The sequence below is a fragment of the Symphalangus syndactylus genome, chromosome 10 (genome assembly GCF_028878055.3).
Source record: "Symphalangus syndactylus isolate Jambi chromosome 10, NHGRI_mSymSyn1-v2.1_pri, whole genome shotgun sequence".
NCBI classification, from domain to species: domain Eukaryota; kingdom Metazoa; phylum Chordata; class Mammalia; order Primates; family Hylobatidae; genus Symphalangus; species Symphalangus syndactylus.
In genome coordinates this window covers 22,201,162-22,225,697 of record NC_072432.2, presented here as the reverse complement: position 1 = coordinate 22,225,697, position 24,536 = coordinate 22,201,162, and the positions used below count along the sequence as shown (strand labels likewise).

The 24,536-nt window shown below is 41.5% G+C and overlaps 1 protein-coding gene across 1 annotated transcript in view; it reads left to right on the top strand.

Moving 5' to 3' along the window:
* The window catches only part of CUBN (cubilin), a 305,495-nt gene extending 281,237 nt beyond the window's left edge, over positions 1-24,258 (top strand). The window contains exons 61-67 of the mRNA XM_055296673.2: positions 8,762-8,924; positions 9,297-9,502; positions 11,617-11,764; positions 12,809-12,990; positions 16,563-16,728; positions 19,188-19,423; positions 23,152-24,258. Coding sequence (XP_055152648.2) covers positions 8,762-8,924; positions 9,297-9,502; positions 11,617-11,764; positions 12,809-12,990; positions 16,563-16,728; positions 19,188-19,423; positions 23,152-23,259 — 1,209 coding nt within the window. The 3' untranslated portion in view covers positions 23,260-24,258. The remainder of the gene's footprint in view (positions 1-8,761; positions 8,925-9,296; positions 9,503-11,616; positions 11,765-12,808; positions 12,991-16,562; positions 16,729-19,187; positions 19,424-23,151) is intronic.
* Positions 24,259-24,536: the final 278 nt, after the last annotated feature.

Genomic DNA, 24,536 nt, shown 5'->3' with positions numbered 1-24,536 from the left:
AGTGATGTGACAACAGCAGTAGCTAGGGAAGACTAACCTGAAATCAGCAGCTGTGGGAACTGGAAGGAGAGGAGGCTGGGAGGGCTCCAGAGAGAGGTCCCTCCTAGGTGAGAAGGTCAGTCTTAGACCTGGATCAGGGGTGCAGCCGTGGCGGCGATGGCAAGAGGGGTGCAAGAGAAACTTAAGTTCTAGGATTGCAATAAACTTTAAAGAAAATCATTTTAAAAGAAAAGGAAGGAACATTTGTGGAGGGCATACCCATTTGAGCACTTAGTTATACGCTTATGTTTTTACTATGAAAAGGGCTAAGGCTTGGAGACCAGAAAAATAACAGTGTGGTTTTGGTGAGAGCACACAGACAAGTGAGAGTGCAGTGGGCAGAGAATGGAATGGGGCTCCAGTGAGAAGACAGCTCCGTGAATAGAGAGGATGCAGCAAAGAGCCTTCCTTCCATCAGGAGAAAGGATGCTTTCTTAGAGGGAGTCAGCATGGATTCCAGAGAGTCAGGCTCTCAGCTCCAGGAAAGGTACCCAGGGAGGCAGTTGGAGAAGGCAAAAGGGGCAGGAAAAGAACAGATGCGTCATGAAAAAATAAATGTGAAGACCAGGAATAGTGTAGTATCCCTGAAGTCAAGGGGCAGGGGGATTCTTTTAAAAAGCGTGGGTGGTCAATACTATTAAGTGGTAAAGTAGAGGCCAAGAAAGGGAAAGATGAAGAACAGCCTCATTGCACTGGATGACAACCATTTTAATAAAGTATTGGCACAGAAGCTGGATCAGAGGAGTTCATGAAAGACTAAAGATAGCAAGGAATGTCAATTCCGGTTTAATTCTCCTTTCCTAAAATGAGACCTGGCCGGCCAGGTGCGGTGACTCCCATCTGTAATCCCAGCACTTTGGGAGGCAGAGGTAGGCAGATTGCTTGAGCTCAGAAGTTTGAGACAAGCCCTGGCAACATAGTGAGACCCTGTCTCTACAAAAAATACAAAAAAATTATCTGGGTGTGGTGGTGTGCACCTATGGTACCAGCTTCTCGGGAGACTGAGGTGGAAGGATCCCCTGAACCCAGAAGGTATAAGCTGTAGTGAGTCGTGATTGCATCACTGCACACCAGCCTGGGCAACAGAGTGAGATACTTTCGCCAAAAAAAAAAAAAAAGGCGGAGAGAGACCAAAATGACTACAGCAGTCCTAAAGCTGAATTCAAAACTGTTTGAGGAAGGTAATAAGGTTTAGAGAAAGACAGGATGGGGACTCTAACCCAATTTTGCTGTCAGACAAATTTCCTAATCTCCCCGATTCCTCATCATTTCATCAATTTTTCTTTAAATCACATAATAGTACCTACCGTGAAAGGCAGTTTTGAGGATTAAAATTATGTGTACTAGAGCGTTTAGCACTGTGCCTGACATAAATTGTAAACAAATTTACCACCCTTTTTTTCCCCCTTGGAGTAATTCCAAATAGGCATGGGCACTATGGAATTTGTTTCTCTTAAAAACTAAAAATAATGGATTTGCATATAAAATTACAATGTTAAATTCTTATAGAATGTTTTGACTATGGCCCTGCTAGGAGAGTTGATTGGATTTACTCTCAAGATCCATTTTTATGGAATGTGATTTGATAATGTCATCAAAACAGCCTGTCATTGTCTGAATTTCCACAATTCATTCAGGCCATAAACTGCAATATCAAAAACAAGGAGTTATTTTCTTGCTTCAAAATAAAATATCGTTTTTTTCAAATAAATTCTGTTCAGAGCTATTCTTGTTTTCCCCCTTGGAAAAGCAATTTCCTTCCATTGGCAAGGTTTCCAGCTACCAGTAAACTGGCAGATCAAAGAATAGCCCTTGGAATGTGGAGCTTGGAGCTTTCTTTATTAAAGAGATTTTTCTGTGATAAATGGGACATTTGATTCCTTTTAGATTTTTTTTTTCAGAGATTATAATCAAATCACTTTTTAGAAAAGCTAATTTAACTGAACTCTGTGGTAGATATACAAGTAAAATCATACCAATTCCATTATTCATTCATAATTCTATCATGATTGTCTGTGAAAGGGTTGACTTGGAGAGTAGTTATGGTAACTGAATCACCTAGTGAATTGTGCATGTCACTGAGTGGTCTCTGTTGAAATCCGCATCACATCCATTGCAGAAGGAGTTAGTTGGCAAGGGTATGTGCCAGGCCCTGTACCAGCATCACTGGAGATGTAGAGAGTTAAAGACATGTCAGGAAGAGTTCAAGCTTCTTGAGGAGCTGCTAGTAAAGTGTAGGAGACTGACATGTAAACAAAAAATACACATTTAAATAATTACATTTAAAGTACAAATAAAATAAATTTTTCTTTTCTTTTTTTTTTTTTTTTTTGAGACAGAGTCTTGCTCTTTCGCCCAGGCTGGACTGCTGTGGCGCTATCTCGGCTCACTGCAAGCTCCGCCTCCCGGGTTCACGCCATTCTCCTGCCTCAGACTCCTGAGTAGCTGGGACTACAGGCGCCCGCCACCACGCCCGGCTAATTTTTTGTATTTTTAGTAGAGACGGGGTTTCACCGTGGTCTCGATCTCCTGACCTTGTGATCCGTCCACCTCAGCCTCCCAAAGTGCTGGGATTACAGGCATGAGCCACCGCGCCCGGCCCAAATACATTTAAATAATGGACATTTTTTTTCACGTTGTATAACATGTTGTATAACATGACAAAAATCATAAATAGAAACAACATAGAAGGGCAGAGCAGAAGAGGCTCTGATTGGCTTTGTTTTGGGGTTCAGGAAAGGCTTTCTAGAGAGTGATGGCTGAGCTGGGATTTACAAAATGAACAGAAACTCACTCCCTTTTGTTATCCTTTACAAAATTGACAGGAGCATGAACCTAGCTGGCTTTTTCTGCCAGGAAATATGGAACCAGCAGAGAGACGTCTTCATCCTAACATTGCCCAGTTTTTCCTCAACCCCATCAGTGCCCCTTTTCTTTTCTTTTCTTTTTTTTTTTTGAGACAGAGTTTCTCTCTTGTCACCCAGGCTCGAGTGCAATGGAGCGATATTGGCTCACTGCAACCTCTGCCTCCCGAGTTCAAGTGATTCTCCCGCCTCAGCCTCCCAAGTTGCTGGGATTACAGACATGCACCACCATGCCTAGCTAATTTTTGTATTTTTAGTAGAGACGGGGTTTCACCATGTTGGCCAGCCTGGTCTCAAACTCCTGACCTTAGGTGATCCACCTACCTTGGCCTCCTAAAGTGCTGGGATTACAGGTGTCACTGCCCCTTTTCACAGCCAATATTTTGTAAGGCTTCCTTTCTCACCTGAAGTGAATGTCATCTATGCTATAACCTACCCATAATGTAATTTCAGAAAATCACTATACTATCCCAAAGGCAATGAAAAGGAGAAATGAAAGGAAAGTATATAAAATAGTGTGTCTTCGCATATGTAAATACTCTAACACTGCTACACAAAGTCACATAATAAAATAGATTCCTTTTATATGTAGAATGGTGGTGAATAAAAAGTATAAATGTAAACAAATACGGGTGGGTTGTATTTGCAACACACATGCCAATAGCAGCATCACCATCTGCAACGTGAGTTCCCAAAACGGTGGAAAAACTCAAAACAAACATTTCTAAACCAAACAAAGTATAGTCTTCCTTCAGCTTACATAATAATTGCATTTCTGGAAATTTGGTGCATATCAAAACTGTGCAAAAATATTTTTGTGTTAATATATAAAATGGACTTAGGTTCTGGGATCAAATAATTATAAACAAGTTTTTTTTTACAGAAATGTCTGACAGGACATTCAAAAGTTATGCGGGACAAAAATCTTCACTTTGCAAAACCGTCCTGTGAATTACTAAATGCCAGTTATAGGCCCAAATTATAGTGATGACCCAAAAACCAGCACACTTGTGCAAAACACTCCTTAGGGGGTGGTATTGACCTCATTGAGAAGGTCTGACTTAATGCACCGGGCTTAACCATTCAGTCTGTGTCAGACGCTGGAGCTGAGGAGGGGCTGTCCATCTTTGGGGAGAGGATCAGCAGTCTATGGAAGGCATCACGTTCCTATCCACATGAGGTCGTACCTACTATTCATTCATTCTTTCATTCAATTCAGTGTTAATTAGCATACCTACTATATTCTAGACGTTGCTTCGAGAACTAGAAAAGAACATTGAGATTTTAGAAAACAATACTAGGAAAACCCCTGCTCTTGTAGAGCTGATTCTAATCATTGCTTCTTTGTGGCTTTTTCCCAGATATCTGGGACTAGTATAACTTTTTTCTCCAGAAGATTCTGAAATGGGTCAGAGTTTAGCCCCAAACCCAAAAAAGTCACTCTCCATTCTTCTTCCCATATGAAATTATGCCCTGGCATGTTGCCCAGCAGACTGCATCAGAGGTTCTGCAGTAGGATCAAAGAATTCATGAAGATACTCTAAGATTCTGCTCCCGGTAAGAGTATCAAAATCCTCTTGTGATCAAATTCCCAGGAAAATATTAAAAGATAAAGTCCTAAGGATATTAATGTATGAAATTATTACATTTGAAAAGAATTATAGTCCAATATCAAAGTCTATTGTCCTTGTGCATTAAAAGTTCATAGAAATAAAAATCCAAAAATTTTCTTTCCCAGTTTTTCTAACTGCTCAAGTCAATAGCTGGGTGAAATGTGGGATTTTGCCGTGGTTGTAGCAGAGCCTGCCTGCCACTAAGTTCTTTGTACAATGCCTTCTGGATCTTTAGCAGATTCTAAAACTATCAGATTTCTAAAAGTTGAGAAAATATAACATTCTTCTCAGCACTTACCCACATCCACAAGACTTAGATCATAATTCAAGCTCCAGGTCCATCGCAGTTGTGCCAGGAAATGTTTGCTCCCAGAATGTGGCCCGTAGCTGCGTATAATGGTGTAGATCCTAAAGGCACCATTTTTATCCCAGTTTATATATGATTCCCTCTCCTCATCATTGGATAGGGCACCCCCTGCAATGCACTGTAGGGCAACCTGGCAAAAGTCTATAGTGAAGATTTAGTGTTATCAGAGAACAAGAGACCAGATAGAGATCTTAGGTTTGACTCACAAGAGTTAAAGCCTCCTATATCAGTTATCGCGAGGCCACAAGCTATTTCAACTCACTTAGGAGAAATCTTACTGTGGCAATGAATGAACTAACACAAGACCAGCTTGGGGCCAGGCATGTATGTCATTTCCTTCATCCAGCCCTGGCTTCTGCCTCCTACCTTCCTTCACATTTACCAGTTACCCATTTAAAATCCAAATCTGATCTTACATTATGTAGGATCAGATCCAAACTCCTTAGATGAAATGTATGGAACTTCACAGCTTTGTTTGTTGGACTTCATCATTTCTCCTGTTCTCTCACCCTAGCCTTCAGGGCCAATGAAGGGGGTCAGAAGTTGTTGACACGTGCCATGCGTTTCACACTTCCATGGCCTGGCATTCATGTCTGTCTGGCTGGGATACCCTTCCTGTTTTGTAGGTCTGGAAGGTCTTTTTTTTTTTTTTTTTTTTTTTGAGACAGAGTTTTGCTTTTTTCGCCCAGGCCGGAGTGCAGTGGTGCGATCTCGGCTCACTGCAACCTCTGCTTCCCGGGTTCAAGCAATTCTCCTGCCTCAGCCTCCCAAGTAGCTGGGATTACAGGCATGTGCCACCACGTCTGGCTAATTTTGTATTTTTGATAGAGATGGGGTTTCTCTGTGTTGGTCAGGCTGGTCTCGAACTCCTGACCTCAGGCGATCCGCCCGCCTCGGCCTCCCAAAGTGCTAGGATTACAGGGATGAGCCACCATGCCCAGCAGGTCTGGAAGGTCTCTACTTACATTTAAGGACCAACCCAAATGTCTGTCTCCGTCATGTGAGTTCTCATGGTACACTCCCATTCTTTTATTGTAGCACTTATTTTTCTCTATTTTGTATATAATTTATATACACACATATATTTATGTGTATACATATATAGTGTATGTGCATATATACACAAATATATGTATTTGTATATTTAATTTGTAGACCTTTACTCTCCTTTGTTCATGAGGGGGTCTTATGTCTTGAAGGTCTAGAAAGGGGTTTATAAGTCTTTGTATGCATGGGATCTAGCACAGAGGCCTGGCACACAGGTCCCAGAATAAAAATGCTTGCTAATATAAATGTGATCATAAAGACAGCAATGATTATGATGAAATTTTAACTTGTTTACCAGAAAAAGTGCATGACCTAAAACTTGGCAAATGTGCTCTTCTATGAAACAGTGGTGAAGATTAGAAAACTCGTTTCATCTGATTCTGAATTAACTAAAATCATATTTAAGTTGGAAAGACAGTGCCATCTAGTGTTGCATTTCTTTTTCTTTGGCAATGACTGTTTTTAGTCATTCCTGTCTTACATAATCCTAGCGCTTTAGAATAATGTCAGTGGTCATGGTCATGGCTGTTCTGAGGCCTTGAACACATCCTAGCTCTGTTACGAATTTAATATTTAGAGTTAGATACACACAGACACTCATTTTAGAAATACAATGAAGATTACTCAGAAGAAAACATTTTCTAGTTATGTGTTTCAGAGAAATCCAAGCACCCACTATTTCAATGGATGTTTCTAGAAGGGAGCCATGGTTGGGAATTGTTCTGGGTGCTGGCAACACCACAGTGAAGAAGTCAGACAGAGTCTCCGTCTCCCCACCCGTGGGACTTACATCCTTGTTGGGAAAGAGACCGGACAAAGTAAATAAACAATAAATAAGATCAGTTTTGATTATAATAGGAAAATAAAACAGGATGATGCTATGGGAAGGCAACATTCAATAGCATTGGCTTCTCTGAGGAGGTGACATGTCAGGTGAGGGCCCATGACAGGGAGTCCTTAGCTGTGTGGGTTCAGCTTCACCTGAGGAAGGAAGAGCAGCAGGAACAGGGCTGTGGGCAGGAGTCCTCCTGGAGTGAAGGAAGTGCAGCCAGCAGTGAGGTGCAGGCGGCCTGGGAAGGAGGCACAGGCCAGAGCAGCCGGGGCTTGCAGACCGTGGGAAGGAGTTGGAATTCTACTTTAGGTGCAACAGGGATCTGCCGGAGCATTTTAGACAGAGCAGGATCGTCATCTCATTGGAGTTTGCAGACATGCAGGTAGTTCAGTGGAGAACACCATGGCTGCTCCAGAATTAGGTCTATTAAGAAGATGTTTCAGTGGGAACAGGTGAAGAATGATGGAGGTCACCTGGAGATGGAGCCCTCTGGGATATATTTTGAAGTTAGAATGGAGTGGTTGTGGAGTGAAGAGAGAGAGAGAGGAATCAGAGATGACTAAAGTTGTAGGCTTGAAACATTGGGGTAAAGATGGCTCAGGGAGAACAGTTTTGGGAGGGCTAGTAGGACAGAGGAATCAAAGCGCTTGTTTATTTATTAGATATTTATTGAGAGCCTCTCATGTGCAGACACTTTTCTAAAAACTGGGAACATGGCAGTGAGCAGAAATCTGCATTCATGGAACTTGTATTCTCTTCAGAGGGAAAGACAATGAAATAAGCAAGTTTAGCCTGGACAACATAACAAGACCCCATCTCTAAAAATTTTTTTAAATTAGCTAGGCATGGTGGCATGCACCTGTAGTCCCAGGTACTTGGGAGGCTGAGGTGGGAGGATCACCTGAGCCCAGAAGTTCAAGGGTGCAGTGAGCTATGATTGCAGCACTGCACTCCAGCCTGGACAACAGCATGAGACCTTGTTTCAAAAAAAAAAAAAAAAAGAGCTAAATATGTAGTATATTGAAGAAGGTAACAGTTGCTGTGGAGAAAAATCAAGCAGGAAAGGAGATGGGAATGTTGGGAGAGTTTACATCTGGAAGGCCTTATTTAGTTGGGGATATCTTTTTTTTTTTTTCTGACACAGTCTTGCACTGTCACCCAGGTTGGAGTGCAGTGGCACCATCTCAGCTCACTGTAACCTCCACCTCCTAGATTCAAGCTATTCTCCTGCCTCAGCCTCCCAAGTAGCTGGGATTACAGGCGTGTACCACCACGCCCAGCTGAGTTGGAGATATGTGAGTAAAGACCTGAAGGAATGCGCGAGGACAAACTGTGGATATACAGGGAAGAGCATTCCAGGCAAACTGAACAGCAAATGCCATACCCAAGAAGCAGGAACACACCTGGTTTGGCTCAAGAAGCGGAATCAAACAAAGTGAAGACAATAAGAAATTAGATCAGAAAGGTCAGGAGCGGGAGAGGAGAGAAGGTCATTGTGATGGCTTTGGCTGTTCTATTGAGTGGATGGGAAGCAGTTAGGAGGATTTCAGCAGAGCGGTGACCTGGTCTGACTTACGTTTTAACAGTATCCTCTCGATGACATTTTGAGAATTCACTAAAGAGGAACACGAGCAGAATCAGGGGCTTCATGGGAGGCTGCAATGATCATCTAGGCAAGAGATGAGAGCAGTTGGGACCATAGTGTGAGTGGGTGCAGAGGTTAAGGTAGCAGTGGGTGAGCGGACTCCATAACACCTTCTTTTAAAAATCATATATTTCCCAAAGAGGAAAAAAATGTTAGGCATCATAACAGGTTTTTCCTGAAAGTCATAATATAATCAATCCAATTATAATTCTGTTCCTAAATTAAGACTACCTCTAAGAACATCAATTTTAAAATGTTTAATTGTGACCTATTGCAACTTCACATCCAATTTAGTGTGAAATATGCAACTTTTTTGTAAGTAATGGAGAAGTAATGAATTGTGTTTCTTCTCAGTTATACGATGGGGATAGTGAAAATGCGAACTTGGCTGGAACGTTTTGTGGTTCCACAGTACCTGCTCCTTTTATCTCTTCTGGTAACTTCCTTACAGTTCAATTCATCAGTGACTTAACATTAGAAAGGGAAGGATTTAATGCTACATACACCATCATGGACAGTGAGTAAATAGAAGCATTTTTATATGTTATGAAATACACATGTATTTATGCACTGAAAAGAATGCCCTGCTTATTATATCGAAATTTCAATGTTAATTACTAAACTCAATGTCAATTACTATCTAAACTCAGTGTCAATTACTATCTAAACTCAATGTCAATTGCTAAACACCATGTTAATTACTGTATGTTTAATCTGTGGTACAAATTAGATACAATCTTTAGTCAAGGATATAAACCCTGAATTCTTAATAGAGTGATGAAAATATAGCTCCTCTGGGGTGGGAGGCAGGGAAGACAGAATTTTAAAGATTGCCTGAGATGAGGCATGAATAACATGTCTCCTATGTTGCTTTTTCTTCTCTCCCCAGTGCCTTGTGGTGGAACATACAATGCATCTTGGACCCCACAAAATATTTCATCACCCAATTCATCAGACCCAGATGTCCCATTTTCCATCTGTACTTGGGTCATTGACGCCCCTCCGCATCAGCAGGTCAAGATAACTGTGTGGGCATTAGAGCTGACCTCGCAAGACTGCATGCAGAATTACTTACAGCTTCAGGACTCACCACAGGTAACAATTATAGGATGAATGACAGTCACATCTAGTGACCTTTTCACCAGTATTTGCAAAACACTTGAAGTAATGAAGCCATGATGAAATAATTTTCTAAGTTACTTCCAGCTTAATGTGTTTTTCGTCCATACACAAAGCCCTGCAATCAGGTGTGTCGAGAAACTTGAACTTAGTCCTGTAGGTGCCTTCTGAGTTTTCAGGGTCCCCTTCATTACAAATCTGTGGTCCCCTGCTTCTCACATGGTCTTGCTGGGGAAAGAAAAGTCCAGTTTGTCTGACTCCAGTGTGGAGAGGCATGAGATATGCTGGCAGCTGAATAGGCCCTGGACTTGCTCAGTTTTGTGCAAAGCATAGACACTGAGATGAGCTCCCAAGGTGGACAAGATGCTAGATTATCGTCATTCCTTTGGTAATGGTTTTCAGGACAAAATCCCTATTACCCAGTGGTACCCTAGAGGACTTACAGTCAAGTGGAACAAGGCCCTTTGGGTGAAAGCTCTTTCAATTTCCCCCGGTTTCACAAAGCTAAGACAATGGGGATCAGGGTGGACCAGTCAGTGGGGCACAGAATGGCACTTTCAGGGCACGAGGCACCAGCTGAAACATAACAGCAGCTGGAGCAGCCTTGAGTAAGATCCAGTGTTTGTCATGACTGAATAATGTTTTCCACTGAATGAATACAGGAAGCAATCAAGGGTTTCAGACTGGGTAGGTAGGGAGGAAAGGCAAACATTGACGGATGAGCTGGGAGAAACTGGGATTCTCAGGGTATCCAAGAGTAGACAGAGCAGCCCTAATTGGCAGATCATGAAGGAATGATGTGTAGGGTGGTTACAGAGGATGTTCAGTGGTTAGCTGGCATTGGAGATGAACAGAGATACAGAGATGGAAGGCCCTGGGGTTAAGAAATACAAAGTGAGGGTGTTTAATGGCTTGTCTATAAAAACACAGAAACCTCTAAAGGGTTCAGAAAGGAAATCGGGGGCAGGAGATGACTATGAGCTGAGACACCTCAAGTCTTTCATAAATGAAGGGAAGTAACCAGGAGAAAAATAAATGAGAGTGATGAGAATGGTGAGAATATCTTTGTTCAGATGTAGAGACCCTCGAAGGAGAACCAGCTTTGAGATGAGGATGGAAGCTGCAGTGAGGAATGTGGAGCATCCCTCCCTTCCCCCAAGGCTGGCCCCCCACCCTTCCCACTCAATGAACTGTGGAGCATGGGGAAAGAACAGCCTCTACCAGGAGGCTGCTGGAGAACCAGGTTTTGCTAAGGCCACAAAGTGGAAAGGCGGGGGATGTATACAGAGAATGACTGACAGTGCAGTTAAAGTTCACAGGATACAGCAAAGTTAGACAAGGACCAAGAGCAGGAGACAGTGGGGAGGAGGGGTGGAAGCCCTGAGCAGTTACAGGAGTTTTGCAAGCAGAGACGGGTGGGGTCTTTCAGTAGGTTCCTAAGGACTGCAGATATTAGAAACATTCCTGTGACAGGGAGGCTGCAAATACCCTGACTTTGGTACAACTTGTTTTTACCAAGAACTGATGGGCGTTCGACTGCATTTACTCCAGGCTTTTGAGAGGTGATAAGAGCTTCCCTAGTGTTACACAGGGGAACCGGTACCTCATGACAGGCCCCAGCTGGCTTGGGGGATGTACAGTGGAACCAAAGGCTCTGATTAGATTTGCTAAGGGGTAGCAAGGGCTGGATCAGGGCGATGATGATTGTTAGTCCCATGGAGCTCAAGACAACGGCAGAAGCTCCAGGAGGAGAGATCCAGTGAGCTCTCAAACAGCCTTGTGGTCCTCAGAGTAATGGCACAGGCCTCAGCTAGGAAGTCACATGAGAGGGGAGGGGTCTTGTTTTCAGCCGGGAAGTGTCTGTGGTTTCAGCAGAAACTTTGCCTCCCTTCCTTCTGCCACTCTGGGAAGGTGCAACTTGCATCAGTTCCAAGGCCAACGTGAGTCTTCTTGCAGAGCACTTCCAACAACAGAGCTGGTTTCCATGGCTAAATATTTAAGCCAGACTTTTATATGCAGTCTAATTTCTGTTATGGCCTGTTCTCTTCTAAAACTAAATCTAACATGATTTGGCTCCCATTTCATTTCAGGGTCACGGAAATTCAAGAATTCAGTTCTGTGGCAGAAATGCTTCAGCTGTGCCAGTGTTTTATTCTTCTATGAGTACTGCAATTGTCATTTTCAAATCTGGAGTTGTAAACAGAAACTCTAGAATGAGTTTCACCTATCAGATCGCAGGTGAGCCCTGGAACTTCATCTTTTATTCAGAAAAGCTGCCATTGTTACAATTATTCCTAGAATAATTACAACTATTTCTAGAATTGACTCCTGTGAGTAAATTAGGATTTGTTAACAAAAACCACACCCCTCTCTTAACTAGAACCCAGGCCCAATTTAGCAAATTACTAAAGTTGGTTTCTAAAGAGATAAAGAGAATATAATACTAACCAAGATAGTTAGAATGCTAGCATTTTCTTCAAAGTATATGTAGTTGATTTTAAAAATATGCCAGTTATCTTTTTAATTATCCACTTAACCACATTGAATATACATTTTTATTTACAAGAAATATACATATTTATTTACAAAAGCTTTATCAAAATATAATTCTCATATCATACAATTTACCCATTTAAAGTTTATATTTCAGAGGTTTTTAGTATTTTCACAAAATTTAAAATCTTAGAATATTGTTTTGTAAAAATCAAAAAGCCTTGAAAGGGTTACCTGATTACTGTCACTAAGAAGTTTATTTTCACAGAACACTTTATTTAGTACTTATTTTGAATTGACTCAGATGAAAGCTTCCTTTGGTTAAAACAAACAGAAGTACTCTTGGTATTTTTTTACCAAAAAAAAAAAAAAAGGTAAAGAATGATTTGCCACAAATAACAATGGATTTAAAATCCTTGTGCAAAACTCTGTCTTGGAGGTAGCGTCCTTCTCGAAAAGGGAGTCTGAATGCTAGCCACTTCCACCTCAATGTGATCAGAAAAGTTCAAAGGATGCGCGAGTATTCGTCTTTAAAGGAGAAGCCTCCTGTGTCATGCTTCCCGTAGGGGTGTTTGTGTGAACGAGCTGCTACATTGCACCTGTGTGTGCTGCTTGAGCAATTCACTTCACTGCTCAGGGTCTCAATTATCTTAAACGTAAACGAAGAAGCTGGATTACTTTTTTCTAAAGTTTATCAAATGTAATGATCTTTTTGAATAATTCCTGTGAAGTTGAAAGAGCACTAAATATTGGAATGCATACATTAATTATGCATATTTTTCCTCTAAGATTGCAACAGAGACTATCACAAGGCATTCGGCAACCTGAGGAACCCTGGATGGCCAGATAACTATGACAATGACATGGATTGCACCGTTACTCTCACAGCCCCCCAGAACCACACCATTTCCCTCTTTTTTCATTCATTTGGCATCGAGAACTCAGTTGAATGCAGAAACGATTTCTTGGAGGTAACATGCATTTGAATATCATTTGAATGAATTATTTAAAAGATGGTGGATCACTTAAGATTTTACAACTTTTCTCTAGTGCTGCTAATACTATATGATTATTTGTTTCATTAATTTATTCATTACCGTTTCATTCCCTAAACATTTATGGAGCACCAGTCCAAGCACTGGAAATTGGGAACCTCAGGGCCCTCAGGAGACTCGTAGTCTGGCGGGAAGGACAGATGGGGTATAGCCAATTACAACACAAAGTGGAAAGGACTAAATGAGTCCAGCATGGGTAGGGGTCCCTAACTCAGTCTGGGAACTAGAAGGCTCAAGAGGGCAATATGTAAGTCGAGACCTAAAAGGATCAGAGGGACGTCTAAGGACAACATGCTGATTCTGTAAAATGAAACTGAATGATACTAAATAGCTCACCTAATTTCCCTGACAGCTACAGTAAGTTTGGGGCATCGTTAACATCCTCTAAAGACAAGTGTTTCCTTGAATAAGTGCTCCCTGGTCGCAGGAGGTGTGCTCTGTCCTTTCTCCACTACAACTCCAGAGCTTGAATTTGGGCACAGAAGTGACTTCGCTGTTTGCCCATCCTCCACCCACCCACCCTCCACTCCCACCCCAGGACACACTGAGAGAGAAGCCCCCCTTGCACCTGGAGCAGGCAGAGCCACGCGCCTCGTGGGCCTGAACCTTTGGGGTCCTCCAGTGCACCTGATGAGCTCCCTCTGTGCTCTTTCTGCCCCATCGCCTGCATTGGGCATATGAGATGGAACATGAACATCATCACTCATAGGCAGGAGATAGTCTGAATAAGCCTCATCTGATGCGGACCCAGTGTGTGGAACTCACTGGAACTCAGCACCTGTGTTTTGCCAGAAAAACCCCAGAGCTCACGGGATTGTGAGCTTTGCAAGTTCTGTTGAAAATGCATTCATCCTTAGGAAATATACTTAGGTGGAACCTAAGAGCCAAAAGCATAAAGACGCTGAGTTCCTCTGTGAGTGGAGTTTAAATCTAAACCTCATCCTGACCATCTCTAAATTGGCTTTGTTTCACCGTACAAGAGTCTTCAGTAAAGTTTCCAAAAAGTGTGCTTGTTCCTCTACCCCTGATCTGGAGTTGTATTTTTTATTTTTTATTTTTCTCACTGCCTCTTTAATCAGGTCTTCATTCAAAATAAGCTGCCCAAGAGGATTTGACCTTCGCAGCATAAACAAATCTACCGGTGTCTGCAGCGGGCTCCTTTCCTTCTGTGAGAGGATTCTTTCCAGAGGGCCTCTGCTCAGCTGCTAGTTTCTTGGTAGCTTCAGCCTTTGTTCCCAACAAAACATCTTCTGCTTCTTAGTACCAAGGGCCTTCTTTCTTTCTTTTCTTTCTTCTTCTTTCTTTTCTCCCCTGCAACCCCCCTCATCCGATTTGGCTTCTAGGGCTGCTGGCACCTTCTGCCCGGCCTAGCCAGGAAGGGTGTTCTGGCACATGGTCTTTGCATATGGGTTTAGCTTCAACATGATTCCTGATGTGGAGTTTTATCATCCTGGAAAGCTCCCCACTTTGGAATTCATCTAAATCCTTTATTAATCAATAGCCTTAACATATAGCACCATAAATAACACTTGGAGGAAGCTCATGCCTTTTCTAAAGGAATACTCGCCACGACAGGAGACCGAAAGATGTATATAGCAGGGAGGTAATGAAGAGGCAAATACAGTTATTCTTTGTGCCGGTCAGGTTATTCAACTTGGACCTGTGTACCTCCCCCACCATGGAGATCCAAATATTTATATGAAGTGTAAAGCAGAAAGAATGAGGGGAGTGGGATCTGGAGGAAATAGAGAATAATCCCGTTAGGTTGGAGTCACAGTGCAACTAACTCTTAACTCACTCCAGCTTGAATGGACCATTATTGATCAGAGTCAACATTTGCCATTTGCCTGATAGATGCTGGGAAGCAAAGCCTTGCTTTCCAGCCGTGGAGAGCGAGAATTCCTCCTCCTAGCTGTCCTTCATTACTCCACAGAATGGATCTGAAACTTCCTGTCCCATAAGCAATGAAAGGAAACCACTGCTTAGGCCTGTAAAATGTAGCTCCATCTGGCTCTCAGTGGGAAGACTGTGGGCATAGTTTCTTGGCAGCTGTACCAGGAAGCCTCAGCATTCCATTCTTGTGAACTGCGGTGGGAACGGAAATGTCTGACTGAGGATTCTGACTGTGTTACTACCAAGCGAGGGCCGAGCTCTAAACCATGCTCGGAATCTGTTTTCATGCCTTCGCCTCCCCTTTCAGGATCCTCTGATGTCCCAGAGATGCCCACTGCTCTCGGTGGCCCCATTCCTCCTAGGAGAGGAAAGTGAGTAAGACAAGTTGTCAGCAGTGTCAGTGGAAATTGGTATCTTGCTGCTCCTCTCAGAGCAACGGCATTTTAAAAGAGGACCCTGAGGGAAAAACGCCCAAACTCAGGAGCGTGGTGCTGGCTGTGGCAGCCCTCCCATCTACTAGTGGGTGACTGGCTACTCTGTCATGGCAAGGCTACTTTGTTTAAACACTTAGCAGAATCATCCCCAAAGCACTAGAAAGGCATTATTCTCTCCCATGGGCTACTACATAGATCTAAAAGGAATCTCATCTGATCAACACAGCCCAGCAAGATGTCTTAACTCTGTGACTTAAGATACCAGCAATTAACCAAAGTTTAAACTATGGAATTGTAAAGGGAACAGAGGAACTTCCAATATTTTGAATACATAGATCAGTAAAATCAGCATTTCCGCATGTCAGGCTGGTTCCAACATACATTGCCTGCATAACGTTTCCCTAAGAAGCATCAAGAGCCCTCCCGGAAGCAGGGCTGGTTGTGAATGCAGGGTAGGAGCCAGGCTGGGGGACAGAAAGGGGTTCAGTTCACAGTGTGGTTCTCTCTCCCCATAAAACACCAACTCATCTCCTGTTTTTATATGTGTCTACTTAAAAATGAGTTGAAACAAAAAAGCAACAAGGCCTCGGAATGTGTTTGTAAAACACATTTAACAACAGACATTGTATAGATTTATAATTCTGTCCTTTGCCCATATAGAAATTCCTTTCCTTCTGAACTTTATTATACTTTGCATTGTATTTTTTCATAGCCTCTTTACAGCCAAGTAATTTTCAATGGGAAACACGTGCGCGCGCACACACACACACAATGACAAACGTATAATAGTTGACTGGAAACACAGCAGGCAACATTGCCCCCACCCATCTCCACCTTTTAAAAATTCACTTTATCTACATTCTCCAAAATGTTTCCCCATAAGCAAAGGCTGCAGGATCACAGCACAAACTATGGTATAAAAAAGCTGCCTGGTGTTTTAATTGCTGTAGGTTAACAGATAATTGGTTTTTGATCTACACGTGGAACATTTTTCCCCTTTGCAAGTGAAGGTGACTTCTGCATGTATTTTCAGAATTTCTTAACTGTATACAAAGACAAAGCTTTTCCGAACAATGTCATCATTCAAATTGTCTCCCACTTTAATGTATATACCTTAGAGAAGAAAGTGTAAGGTTAATAATGAATGACTCCTTCCTAAAGGTGAGAAATGGAAGTAACAGCAATTCACCATTACTGGGCAAGTACTGTGGAACTCTGCTGCCAAACCCTGTCTTCTCTCAAAATAATGAACTATACCTACGATTTAAGAGTGATAGTGTAACTTCTGATCATGGATATGAAATCATCTGGACTTCATCACCCTCTGGTAAGACATTTGCACTTTGTACGGGAAAGCACTGTGAGAAAAACCATGAGGTGTCTAATAGTAAAAGGCAAAGTAACCTTATATTTTTAGCTACCTGTGTACCTGATTATGTTAAGAATAGAGATTTTAACAATGAAAGTACAGATTACTTTTTTTTTTTTTTTTTTTTGAAATGGAGTCTCGCTCTGTCACCCAGGCTGGAGTGCAATGGTGCGATATTGGCTCACTGCAACCTCCACCTCCAGGGTTCAAATGATTCTTCTATCTCAGCCTCCCAAGTAGCTGAGATTACAGGCATGCACCACCATGCCCAGCTGATTTTTGTATTTTTAGTAGAGACAGGGTTTCCCCATATTAGCCAGGCTGGTCTCAAACTCTTGAACTCAGGTGATCCACCCATGTCAGCCTCCCAAAGTGCTGGGATTACAGGCATAAGCCACCGCGCCCGGCCAGATTACTTTAAATTCTACATTTATTCATTATTTCTGTTTATAAAGGAATATATATTCATATAAAGCATATATAAGGTAAGGTAGAAAGATTCAAAAATTCCTTGGTAAATTAAATTTTGTTAGACTTTTTGACTTTTGGCTTGACCATTAAGGAAGTTCTTTGAGAATTTAAAGAAAAATTTTACCAAAAATCCAACTTATGAACACACATTCTGGCATATATATGAGTGGTTGTGCTTCTCGCAGGTCCTGACATTTCTTGGCAGTCCTGGAGAGAAATTGCTTTTTTTAGGGTAGTAAGTATCTTCTCACATTTTTGGCTGGCTATTTATCAAACAACTAAAGAAAATTTAGGTCATGTCAATACATTTAATTCAAGAGAGGAGGAATACCTTTATAAAATGTCCCAAAATACCAAAATACCTTCAAAATAAGAAAGGTAAACAGAATTCACTTTAAGTATCTTAAGAAAAGGGTTCTATTAAGACAATCATGGGTAACGGAATCTTGACACTCAAAGGAAGCTTAAAGATGACCTCTAATGCTTAAATTTTATCAACGAGCAAATAAAACACCAAGATTAAGCTAGGTGCTGTGGCTCACACCTATAATCCCTGGGAGACCAAGGTGGGTGAATCACCTGAGGTCAGGAGTTCCAGACCAGTGTGGCCCACATGGTGAAACCCCATCTCCACTAAAAATACAAAAATTAACTGGGTGTAGTGGCACATGCCTGTAATCCCAGCTACTCAGGAGGCTGAGATCGGAGAATCACTTGAACTTGGGAGATGGAGGCTGCAGTGAGCCGAGATCACACCACTGCACTCCAGCCTGGGTGACAGAGCAAGACTCCATCTCAAAAAAAAACAAAAAAACAAAAAAACACAAAACCCACCATGAACCCAGGAGGCAGAACTTGCAGTGAGCCAAGATTGTGCCACTGCACTCCAGCCTGGGTGACAGAGCAAGACTCCATCTCAAAAAAAAAAAAGAACAAAAAAAACACAAAACCCACCATGAAGCTGGGAGGCAGAGGTTGCAGTGAGCCAAGATCATGCCACTGTACTCCAGCCTGGGCGACAGAGCAAGACTCTGTCTCAAAAAAAAAATAAAATAAAAAAATAAAAAAACACAAAACCCACCATGAACCCGGGAGGCAGAACTTGCAGTGAGCCAAGATTGTGCTACTGCACTCCAGCCTGGGCGACAGAGCAAGACTCCATCTCAAACAAACAAACAAACAAACCCACCAAGATTAATGAGTTGCCCAAAATGCTCCACTAGACTGAGGTGGAGGTGGGATTAGACCTCGGTAGTCAGAGGCCCAGCCACGTGCTCTGTAACTATGCCAGCCAGCTTCTTCCTGTCCCAGAGATGACCTGGATCTCCACAGATATATAGTCTAAATCATGACAGCCTTCATATACAGATTAACAAATTGAACAAATTGACACCAAAACTTGAAGTATTTGACCTTAAGTATGTCAGTTATTAGCCTGGTAAAGTCACTTTTATAATGAAGTCATTCCTGCCATCACCTACAATAACACACTCCCTCTTGGGTTAGCGCTGAATTTTATTTCTGATTTTACTTCACTCACGTCACTAGCGTCAACTCTGGGCATGCAAAGATCTCCACAGCATCAAAAGCACACAGACAACAACTTGATTCTCTCCCACAGTTACTTTATCAATTTTTTTTTTTCCATTCTGCTCTCAACCCCCAATTTTCAAAGTATGGTCCTGGAGGAAGTTGTCCCTGGGTTGTGATATGCAGGCAAAGGCACGTGTGTGGAGGATGGAAGACCTGGAGGTGGCGGTGGGAAGAGAGGGGAAGAGAGGAGAAAGGGTGTAGCCCAAATAAGAGGAACAGGAAAAGGGGTTTCTGCCCCCATTATTCTTGCAGAGTCTCAGCACCTTCAGAAAATAAAGTCTTACTGCCTAACAAGCCAGACTGGACGGCCTATACATTGTTGAATCAAACTTCCTGTCCTGTTTTCCTTGCAGGATGTGGTGGAACTCTTTATGGAGACAGAGGCTCATTCACCAGCCCCGGCTATCCAGGCACATACCCAAACAACACGCACTGCGAGTGGGCCCTCCTTGCTCCTGCTGGAAGGCTTGTCACCGTCAACTTCTACTTCATCAGCATTGACGATCCAGGAGACTGTGTCCAGAACTATCTCACACTCTACGATGGGCCCAATGCCAGCTCTCCATCCTCTGGACCATACTGCGGAGGCGTGAGTAAAACAAACATTTTATATTCCCATTTGTTATTTTTAGACAATAATAAGAGTCACTTAGTGTAGACTTTTTTTTTTTTTTTTTTTTTGAGACGGAATCTCGCTCTTGTTGCCCAGGCTGGAGTGCAGTAGTGCGCGCGATCTCAACTCACTGCAACCTCCGCCTCCCAGGTTCAAGCAATTCTCCTGCCTCAGCCTCTTGAGTAGCTGGGATTACGCCTCCTGGGTTCAAGCAATTCTCCTGCCTCAGCCTCCTGAGTAGCTGGGATTACAGGTGCCCACCACCACACTCAGCTAATTTTTGTACTTTTAGTAGAAACGGGGTTTTGCCATGTTGACCAGGCTTGTCTCAAACTCCTGACCTCAGGTGATCCACCCGCTTCGGCCTCCGAAAGTGCTGGGATTACACGCGTGAGCCACCGGCCCTGGCCTAGTGTAGACTTTTAAAGGCAGACACTTGCAGAGTAGGAAGCACAGCCTTTAACAAATTCAGCAGTTTTCCGACTTGCCTTTCTATTCTGGGAGCATGAGTGCCATCTGGTGGGCATTGCATTAAATTACTATTAAGAGTTACCAAAATCGGCTCTGCGTCAGAATCACCTGTGGAGTTACTTAACATTAAACTTCCAGTTCCCACCGAAACCCACTGAATCGGGATTTCCCAGGGAGGAATCACAGCATGCTGTTTTTAAAAAAAAGCTCCCTCTGTGATGTCAGTGCACTGCCTAGGGTTGAATACCCATGTTTATTTCTGCATAAATAGAACTACAGAATATTTGGACACCTGGCTCTGTTTTATCTACTTCTTGCTGAAAATTGCAGGAATTCTTTGAAGAAATGGTGACTGATAATTTGTTTTTGTAAAGCTCTGATATCTTCCCTAAACAACAACTCAGAATCTGACGTTGATTCAATATTGCAGGCATCTGTGCTTATGATCCTCTCATTTGACGTGCAAGTAGATATTTAAAGAGAGTAAGGGCTCACACCTGTAATCCCAACACTTTGGGAGGCCCAGGCAGGTGGATCTCTTGAGCTCAGAAGTTTGAGACTAGACTGGCCAACATGGGGAAACCCCGTCTCTACTAAAAATACAAAAATTAGCTGCTATAGTGGCACACGCCTGTAATCCCAGCTACTCTGGAGGCTGAGGGAAAAGAATTGCTTGAGCCGGGTAGGCGGAGGTTGCAGTGAGCCGAGATGGCGCCACTCCACTCCAGCCTGGGTGACAGAGCCAGACTCCATCTCAAAAAACAAGAGAGTAAGTAAGGGAAAATTGGCTGTTGGCAAGCGGGTATCTGTTTCTGATTTTTCTGCCCTTTAATCATTTAGACTTTGTAATCAAACTAGACAGAGAACTGTATCAGCTGGAAATCTAGATGGTTTTTAAAATATAACTTACTATTTATAAAATTGATAAATGCTGTTTTCAGAAGTATCAGAAAATAGTCTAATTTTTCTAAAACCTGGGCATTCTCATATATTCTTAACACCTTTCTTTGAATATATTTGCATATATTTTTACATGCGTATTTTTTACTGTTTGATGGTGTGTTTTTTTCTACTTACCAATATATCATTAGTATCTTATGTCAATAAAAACACTGGTGCATCATATTTAAGTTTTGGAGAGTATTCCATTGCATGAGTGTGGCCTAATTTATTTAATGAAGCCCCTCTAAGTGGACATTTAGGTCTCTTGAACTTTTTGCAACTACAGACAACACTTAATAAACTTTTTGGTAATGATATCTTTATACACATAGTTACATTACTTGGTGAGAAATGGTAATCGCAGGACCAGCAGACACTGTATCACGGTGATGCACAGAAGGCCCACAGAGAGAGACCCCAGTAAATGTGCCACACATCAGATTTAGAAGCTACTCAGCAATTAGACATTGAATTGAAATTTACAAACATTTCAAAAGGGAGGAAAAGAGACAATTTTAACAATACCATGACTTTATATTGGTAGGGTTTTTTTATGGACATAGTTTTCAGTGGCTTGCAAACATACAACCCCGTTTGATCCCCACAGTGACACTCCCATAAGGTGGAAAGAACAAGTATATCCTGGACTTGTATAAACTGAGTCCAGGTTTATACTGAACAAGTATAAACCGAGTCACTGAGAGAAGTGACGGCCATTTAATCCACTGCCACGTTAAGTTGAAGTATATAGCGAGATACATCAATTTTTTTAACTGTTGGTGTTTACAGTATTTTCCCAGTTTTACATTTTTTTATAAAAGTGGATATAATTTCATGTGTAATTTTTTTTTCTTAAAGGTACCACTGATTTCTTTAACACTTTATCAATATTAAACAAATGAAAAAATGTAAAACATAAGTATAAAACATGAAGTACAGAGGTAGCTCTGATTTTGCTAATATTTACATACTTTTTGTAAGTTGTAATATTTTGCTAATATTTACATACATACAACTTTTACATGTTACATACATACATATTTACATGCATATTTACGTACCTATGAAAGTTGTATACTTTTGTATGTATACTCCTTAAATATGTTTGTTAAACTTGTAATATTTATATACATACAGTATTTAAATACATACAATGTACATACAGAGGTAGTTCCTTATTTTGCTAATATAAACACAAACCCTGACTTGGAGATATTTTATATTACGGTAAATACCATTGTTCACAGGGAAATCCTATATCCCTTGCAGCTACAGAAAATGAACATCTAGCAAATGAAAGAATAACGGGACAAAGAAGGAGAATCAAAGGAGATTCTAAAACTTCTGTTGACCGTCTGTTGCCATACTAGTTTGCCAATATAAAAGAAGTTATTGAAATTTGGAAGCAGATTAAAATGGAAGTAAAAAGTAGATATGCATAGGAATAAAAATATTGTATATTCCTTGATGTATTTCTTACAGAAAAAAAATCTACACTCACTAGAGTGAGTATCTTGGAAATAAGCCTGTGTTTTGATGACTCGGGGTAGGGCTGAGGCAGGAGAAGGCAGTCATGTAAGCATCATGAGGGCAGGGCTTGTTGCCTGTTTTGCTCATTTTTTAATGTCTTCTTAATACCTGCAGCGTGGCAGTGCCTTGATCAATATTTGCCAAATGAATGACTAGAAAGTGAGAGACAACGGGGACCCATCTATCCCCCCAACACACACACAAACACACACTGTTCCACAGAAGTATATGAAAACAAATCTCAAGAGGAAACTATAAACATTGAGAATGAAAATATTATATTTTACTTAATATGATCATTTTAATTACATACGTTTGTTTCAGAAAAATTAAATTTGCAGTAAGAACTTGAATAAGTTCAAGTTTTTTGATAACAGTTTTATTGAGATACAATTTACATACCATCAAATTCATCTCCTTAAAGTATACAATTCAGTGGTTTTTAGTAGATTCACAGAGCTGTGTGGCCATTATCAGCACAGCCAATTTTGGGACACTTTCATTAACCCCCAGAAGAAACCCTGTACCCATTAGCAGTCTTTCCCAATTTTCCCTCAACTCCCCACGCCCAGAAATATTCCTTTGTAAAGCATTTGCATTCATTCTTTGCAAGGTTACTTCAAGAAATATATGCAGGTTCACCATAAATGCTATAAAGTTTCTTTATGTGGTACTTTGTTACTAGGCTAACATTTCTAGAAAAACATTCAAATATGTGAAATATATAATTTGATACTCTTTTTTTTTTTTTTCAATTTTAGGACACCAGCATAGCTCCCTTCCTGGCTTCCTCAAATCAGGTCTTCATAAAATTTCATGCTGATTATGCACGGCATCCATCCGCATTCCGATTAACTTGGGACAGCTAAGTGGGTAACAGCTGATGTTCACTCAGCACTTTCCCTCTGCAGCACGCTGGACAGGACTCTGCCGTCGTTATACATGAGCCCTGCTGATGCCACAGAGAATAAGCTGAACTTTAATGGTTTTCGCCAAACAATGAATAGAATCAATATTTGTAGGCCAGGCGTGGTGGCTCATGCCCCTGTATTCTCAGCACCTTGGGAGGCCGAGGCAGGTGGATCACCTGAGGTCAGGAGTTTGAGACTAGCCTGGCCAACATGGTGAAACCCGGTCTCTACTAAAAATATAAAAATTAGCCAGGCGTGGTGGTGGGTGCCTGTAGTCCTAGCTACTTGAGAGGCTGAGGCAGGAGAATTGCTTGAACCCAGGAGGCAGAGGTTGCAGTGAGGTGAGATCACACTACTGCACTCCAGCCTGGGTGACAGAGCGAGACTCCATCTCAAAAAAAAAAAAAAAGGATCAATATTTGTACATTTTCTCGAACATAGAATACAGCTTCTTTAGTCTTAAGTGTGCATTTCATTCTAATATTTTGAGCTGAAATTTAAAAAAACTTTGAAAGAGTTGGAAATGATTATGGCATATGTGATATACATTTTTAAAAGTTAATAATAATAGCCAGGGGCAGTGGCTCATACCCATAATCCCAGCACGTTGGGAGGCCATGGTGGGAGGATCGCTTGAACCTAGGAGTTCAAGACCAGCCGGGGCAACAAAGTGAGACCTTATTTCTACAAAAAAATCAAAAAATTAGCCAGGCATGGTGGCATGCACCTGTGGTTCCAGCTACACAGGAGGTTGAAGCAGGAGGATCACTTGAGCCCAGTAGGTTAAGGCTGCAGTGAAACCCTGTGAATTAACCACTGTACTCCAGCCTGGGTGACAGACTGAGACCTTATCTCAAAAATGACAACAAGAACAACAAAAGTTAATGATAATGTAGAAGCATAAATTTCCTGTGAATGTTCAGTTAGGCATAATAAACATTACTGAATTATACACAATTATGCTGCATTAATTTTTTGACTTATTAAAACTCTGTCTTTCACTATGGGGCATATATAAATTTTCAAGTTTAATTTTTACATTTTGGCAAAGAATTCAATATATATATATGAATCTTCCAGAGCTTCAGTTCTGGAGCCAAGCTGCCGGAGTTTGAATTTTAACTGTACTTGTTAAGTGCTTACAAATTCTCTCTGTGCTCAGTTTCTTCATTTGTATAAGGGGATTATTTTACCTGTCTCACAGGGTTGCAATAATTAAATATATATGTGTAAAG